The sequence below is a fragment of the Galleria mellonella genome, unplaced genomic scaffold (genome assembly GCF_026898425.1).
Source record: "Galleria mellonella isolate WM207_F2 unplaced genomic scaffold, CSIRO_AGI_GalMel_v1 utg606, whole genome shotgun sequence".
Lineage (NCBI taxonomy): Eukaryota > Metazoa > Arthropoda > Insecta > Lepidoptera > Pyralidae > Galleria > Galleria mellonella.
The window spans coordinates 378,222-385,106 of NW_026442126.1; the positions used below are offsets into that span (position 1 = coordinate 378,222).

At 33.0% G+C, this 6,885-nt stretch overlaps 1 protein-coding gene across 1 annotated transcript; it reads left to right on the forward strand.

The window, feature by feature from the left end:
- Positions 1-6,193, forward strand: LOC113520119 (uncharacterized). Its single transcript, XM_052899661.1, has 3 exons — positions 1-734; positions 1,983-2,049; positions 5,478-6,193. The coding sequence occupies exons 2-3, from the start codon at positions 1,983-1,985 to the stop codon at positions 6,191-6,193; spliced, it is 783 nt and encodes a 260-aa protein (XP_052755621.1). The 5' UTR covers positions 1-734.
- The last annotated feature ends 692 nt before the right edge of the window (positions 6,194-6,885 follow it).

Here is a 6,885-nt window from a genome sequence, read left to right on the forward strand (position 1 = left end):
AGCTGACGGCCCACCTGATGGAAAGTGGTAACCGTCGCCTATAGACATGAGCAGTACCATGGACATAACAGAGTATACTGTTTCGCCCATAATATCCCCCATGCGTTGCCATTCCTGAGGACTCAGGTGTTATTCCTCTGTACCCTGTAAATTCACGCCATATCCCACCCTTCAAACCGAAACATAGCCATGCAAACACAACTGCGACAGAGGTACCCAAACAATCGACTTTTGTACAAAGTCTCCCTCTGGTAAGGTAGGGTGGCCTATTCTATGCCAGGACCACAACAGGTACTAAGTGTATTATATAAGTTTACTACTAGTGCATTTAAATGATAGTAACTCAAAATTTATGTACTGTAATTTTATCAACATTCCAATATTGTATTACTGTTATTTGTATCACATAAATAAAAGAAATAATAACAACGTGAACGTTGGAGAAAGTTTATCTCATCGGATTGTACATTTTTATTTCCATTCTGTATAAATATATCTTGTAATAATTATGTACTATAATAATTTTCGCCGTAGCAAGGCGGCGAGAGTTGTAACCGAGCCCGCCCGGTGTACACTGCACCTAAACTGGCGAGCATGTCCCGTAAACTGGCGAGCTTATAATAGGATGTCGCGGATCACTCTTCTTACTTTCATCGGGTCGCCAGTGTAAGTCGTTGTGAGTTGCAAGTGAAATGGTGCATGTTGACAATCAATAATATTTAATTTTTAAAAAGGTAAGAGAGTTTTGGAAGAGTTTAAAAAAATACATGTATTTTTGGTTTATTTTTAAACAGATTAGAATTTTACCTAAGCACGTGTAATATTGGGTCGATATATAGGGTAACTTATTACAAAATATTTTTAATGCCTAATTGTACATTTGAGAATCGCAAACTATAATCCCATAATTTTAAATTATATAGATAGAGTGTCTCCATACAAATGTTTAGAGAAAAGCGGGTCAACATTTTCATACAATTTTCCGTGACAAATAGTTACGAGTGATTCCTTTATAACTTCTATATTTATTCTACCTTATAATTTCTGCATCTTTTTAATACATAAATACTTATTTTATTTATTAAATAATAAGTCAGGATACATGTGCACGACGCATCTTTTTAGTTTCTTTTTTAATTTTTTTAAAAAGATGTTTTGTTTATAATTTGAAGTCTGTGTCAGTTTAGGTTTTGTTTTTGTTCGCTTTTTTGCTCCGTTGGTTTGCTTTGTATATTTTTTATATATTAGATATTATCTATCTAAAACACCGTGTTTCCATATCAGCATAGAGTCTTTTCGACCAAAATACATTTTATGCGTAAGTATATAGAACACTGATAAAAAACATCAGCTAACTTGACAATTAGCTGACAAAAAGTTGACCCGTTTTTTAAACTCTATGTATATATAGTCTATGTACTATCTACATAATGTAAGAATATAATACATGCAAAAGTTTATAACGAAGAATGAATGGATGTTTGTTACTCTTTCTCGCAAAAACTACTAAACGGATTTAAATGAAATTTGGTACAAGGTAGATTATATCCTAACTTAGTACATATATATATATATGTATTCATGCGAGCGGAGTCGTTGTATACAGCTAGATATTTTATATTATATTCATAGAGAGATGGTTCGAATTTCCACCAGATGGAATTATTGGAAGGTTTTTTTTCAACCTATTTATAAGTAATTTGTCGGAAGTATATATGTATAGTATAGTACATATGTATATATAAATAGTTTTCTTTAATTGCATAATATAAAAGGTAGGCATAGAACATTGGTTTGCTTTATAATTATGATAAGTACTCAGGTATTTATATTCGTATTAAACTAGTCGTACCCCGCGATTTCGCTCGCTTGAATTAGTACATAAAGTATACTGTGTGCTAAGTTAGGATATAACCTACCCGTGTGGGGGGGAAAGGGATTGTTAGTAATGAGGTCTAATAGACCCGTTGTTTTCATTCCAGATGTGGGTGACAGCCATATGTTTCCTTATGACAGTGTACGGTGGCGGTGGAGTTACAAAACAAACAGGTATGTTACCACTGTTTCAACAAAATATTTGTAATTGGTATCTACTATTAGCAAAAGTTACCTCGGATGGTCACTTAAATTAATTAAATGCATACATACATACATACATACATATCTGACACGCCTGTCTCCCATTAGGGTAGGCAGAAACAATGGAACGCCAAATGCTTCGATTCAAACAAACCTCTTTCGCTTGTAATTAAATGCACTTTTATATTAAACTCTTTATATATTTATTTAACATAACATTTACTTGTAACATTTTCTATTTTTATTTTCATTCGCAAAAGGAGACAACATGACTCTTGAACAAAACGCCATCTTGTTTTATTTTTCTTTTTTACTCTATTGTCTATTATTAATATTGCCATATTTATAATATATATATATATATATATATATATATATATATATATATATATATATATATATATATATATATATATATATATATATATATAATGCCACTTTCCGTTGTAATTTTATAACTCAAGAACGGGCTCACCTATCCAAACCGAATGTTTAGGTTTTGTTCGAACTATTTAGTAGATGGTTTATGTGAAGTTTGAACAAAATTGCTCGAGCGGTTCTTCATTTATCACATTTTTTTGTAACAAATGAATTCAATAAATGGCGGATCACTTTTTTAATGGAGATTTTGTGTCAAATTCAAACTTTTTTAAGATGGGGATTGTGCTGTCAAATTGAAACTTTTTCAGTGTTGGCAGTACAAGCATGTTGTTATGTCATTCATGCGGTCATTTCATTTTGGACGTGCTTCGATTAAAGCAAAGGATCAAGTTTTAAAATAGCTAGCAATTAATAAAATATTTTTTGTTTGAATAAATGAATTTGATGTTAAATCTTTTTTTTTATTATTTCACTTTATACGTAGCGGAGCACGTACCGGGCCGCTAGTTACTATATAAAAAATAGTTGTAGAGGCTGTACTAATTAAATAATAAACCCAACATAAAAAGTACATAAATAATAACACAATACAGTATGTACAGGCAGTTACTACGATTAATGCATAATGAATTAAAAAAAAGAATAAACAAAATCGGTTCAGTTATAATTAGAATATTCCCATTTATCATAAGATCCACTCTAAGCAAGCTTTTAAACATTGCGCAATAAAAATTGCGCATCTTTTTTTTTTAACGAGGGGAAATGTTTCATGCAGACCCACATACCTCGGGGAAGATATGTGGGTACTGCCGGACTCCTACCGGCTAAAACCCCCCGGTGTTCCTCTGCTGCCATCTGTCAGTGCTGCGGGACCCCTTCCGTACGCCGTACAAACAATTGCGCACCTATTTCTCAGAAAAATCACTATCCCTTTAAACTTAATCTTGCTGGTTACTCTGTTTGAGTCATAGATTACTATTTGCTTTTCTATTGCAGTTGTTTTATTTAATTGTTTTATATAGCAATATTTTATATATTTATGTATGTATGTATTTAGTGTATGTATATATTTATTTATTTAATATATTAAGTGTATGTTTCTATTACACGAATATACCAAGTATTGCTTTATATTTTCTCTATTCAATAATGCACCGCCTACTTATTTCTCTGTTCGCCCAATGGTCGACTGGTAGAGAACACCGTCCGGTGTTAAGTCCGCCAAATGTACATAGAATTTTACTGTGCATTAAAGTTTAAATAAATAATAAAGTTTAATAAAATAATAAATATAAATACAAATTAAATATATAAAAATGTTATACAATAAATTATATATTGATATCACGTATAAGGTCCAATTAGTAGTGTTAAATCCTGTTTCTCGAGTGCTACCTATCGAGTGGTGGCCCCACTGAAAATCAGCGCTGCAGCACTACGTTGCAGCTTACGCTGATTGGGGACTATTTCAGCTGCTACGACATAATTATTATTTTAATATATAAAGTTGTCATTAATATTGTTATGTTTATTTTATTATAATAGCTTTTTTATCCTTTCATCCAATTCTTTCAACTTTCTTGTAATTGTTACTTTGTTGTATGATGCAACATGCAAGCATGTAACACATGTCTAAGTACATAATTTCAAAGTAATTTCTTCATGTACCAGTCATGCTTATTCGTCAAAAAAAAAAAAAACAAGTCAAAACTGGTCAAGTTATAACTGGGTAAAAGTGGAGTATTTGACGTTATATCGCCAAATCATACAAAAGAAAGTGATAATGAGTTTTACGACGTATTTACACTACTTTTGGCGTTCAACGTTATGCAACATCGATAATTTTTCTTGCATGTTTTGAATGATTATGTATTATGTTATGGTATAATAGCTTTTGATCGAAACTTCATACGCTTAGATTTTGGAAATTGGTATCTATTTCTAAATGGCGTATCAAAATAAGACATACATTAGATGTTAAGATAGATGTTCAATACAATTATGCTTAAACCGCCATTCAATTTGGCGTTGTAGTTTTTACGTTATACTGGAATAAATATAGAAACAGACTCACAGATAAATTAAAATTAATGTTACTGCATAATCTATGGTTGCTGCAAGGATCGTGAAGTGTGAAGCAAATTGCGACGACCTACTAATCAGCAGCCACATTCACGTCATTCGTTATAATTGAATTGCATTATATACCGTCACCTCTTCGTTTCATATGTATTCAAATTATTGTAAATTTATATAGTTCAGTTGCTCACATATTGAAACCATATTCAAAACAACAATAAATTCGTTATTACTGCAAATCCAGTAAAATAAACTTGGAACTGCCCAATCGGCAAGGGCAAACCAACGCACACATGCACAAATAATTATTTTTTCATACTACTATGGTGCCAAACAAGCCCACCTGATGGTAAACGGGGTTATTGTATGTATGTATATCATATATATCATTAAAATAGGTAAATAGCTTCTAAAAAATTTAAAACTCAAAATTAATAAAAAATTTAAAAGAGTATATTCCTTTTTAAAAGGCCGTCAGCACACCTGCAATGCCGCTGATGTTGTGGGTGATCGTGGGCGGCGGTAGTCACTTACCATCAGGTGAGCCGCATGCTCGATTGCCCCCTGTGTTGTAAAAAAAACTCAATGTTTTAGAAGCTATTTAACTATTTTGATGACGTGCTGATGATGAATCCTGACCGTTTGGGATCACGACAACAGCTTTGTTTCCGCTATTGTTAATTAAATTTATTGTTACTCAAATACATTGCAGGGAGTCAGCGGATGCAGGTGGCTCAGGATCGTTCCTTGTGGCACTCTATGGGGGAGGCCTATGTCCAGCAGTGGACGGATTATGGCTGAAATGATGATGATTGTGATGATAAACGGTTATATTCCTGTTGTCTCTACAAGAGATATTTCTATTGCGCTACAGATAAAAACCTAGTAGTTCAGTATTTAAACAAGATAATCTTTCAATTTATTTCTTTTCATTTCAGGCATTACCAAATTTTGGACAGACGACTTTAAAGTTTTTGATCAGGTATATGGGAAGACTTCGGACAAAGATATTTACGGTGCATCCCTGCCGCCCAGCATCAGTTACGGACACAAGAAACCCTCGGCTTCTGAGAAGAAGGAGAGATTCGTCGACACCGGTTTCAATGATGACTATTCAACTAATATTGATGCGGAAAAATTCGCTGATCATTACGCGAAAATATTTCAAAAACAACTGCTAGATTACGAGAAGCCAGTACAGCCGGCGAGATCCAATTTAAATTTCGTAAGCTACACGGATTTCAAGCCAATCAGTCAAACGAGCGATCCTGATACATACAACTACTTGAAACATCTGGAACACTTTGATAAGATTAAAAATGTTGAGTTTCCAAAAGGCGTTGGTGGTTTTAAACCGTACTTGACTAGTGCGAGTAACATTGAAGAATCGCAAGCGTACAAAAGTATCCAAGACATATTGGATGCTCATGAAAGTAATAAAGCTGAAAGCGACGACAACGATGAAGAGGACGTGAACTATTTGAATTACCCACGGCCTAAGAACAAAAAGAAGTCTTACCCAAGGTATATTCAGAGTAATGAATTGAACAAACCGAGATGTTCATCGGGCAGATGCAGGAAGAGAACGACAAGTTACGTGCGACGCACTCGACCGTACGTTAGGAAGATAAAGCATAGGATTGTTAATTATTAACTCTACGCCTAGCGCTCTGGTATTATGGATAAAAGCATATTACAGCGACTTAAAAATTTATAGACGAGTAATCGGGATAAGGGTTGGAAGATGATAATGACGTCTAAAGTCAGTAAAAACTAACTATATAAAGGACCTGAGATCTTAATGAAAATGTTAAGATTTGTTGAAATTATCAACAGAAGTACTCTCAATGGAGTTAAATAGTAAAGTTACAAATCAAATTGTTCCATTTATTTATTTATTCTTTATTGACCATATTACAAAAAAATGTCTGGTACATAAGGCGGACTTGTCCATCAATTTTTTTATTTTTTTTTATTTGTATAATACAATTATATTTTTATTAAAATTCATTGAAACGGATCGTACAGAGTGTAAACTATTAAATATATAACAATACAATTAGTAGAGTACAAATGTGTGGAATTGATGGTGACTATGGAAGCTAATTTTTAACTATATCATGCACAAAATTGTTTGCTAAATTGTTTTCTATCACTGAGAATATATTAAAGTATAATCAGTCAATCAGTCATACATATAAAATTACATATTTTATTTATTTTGTAAAAACACGCAGCAAGCGTAAATATTTTATGTATAATATGGTCGGTCGCGCACGCAGCTTATTTGTTATACCTATGCGCGCGCAGGTCGCGCATGCGTATATGCAAGGAATGTTGATGTTG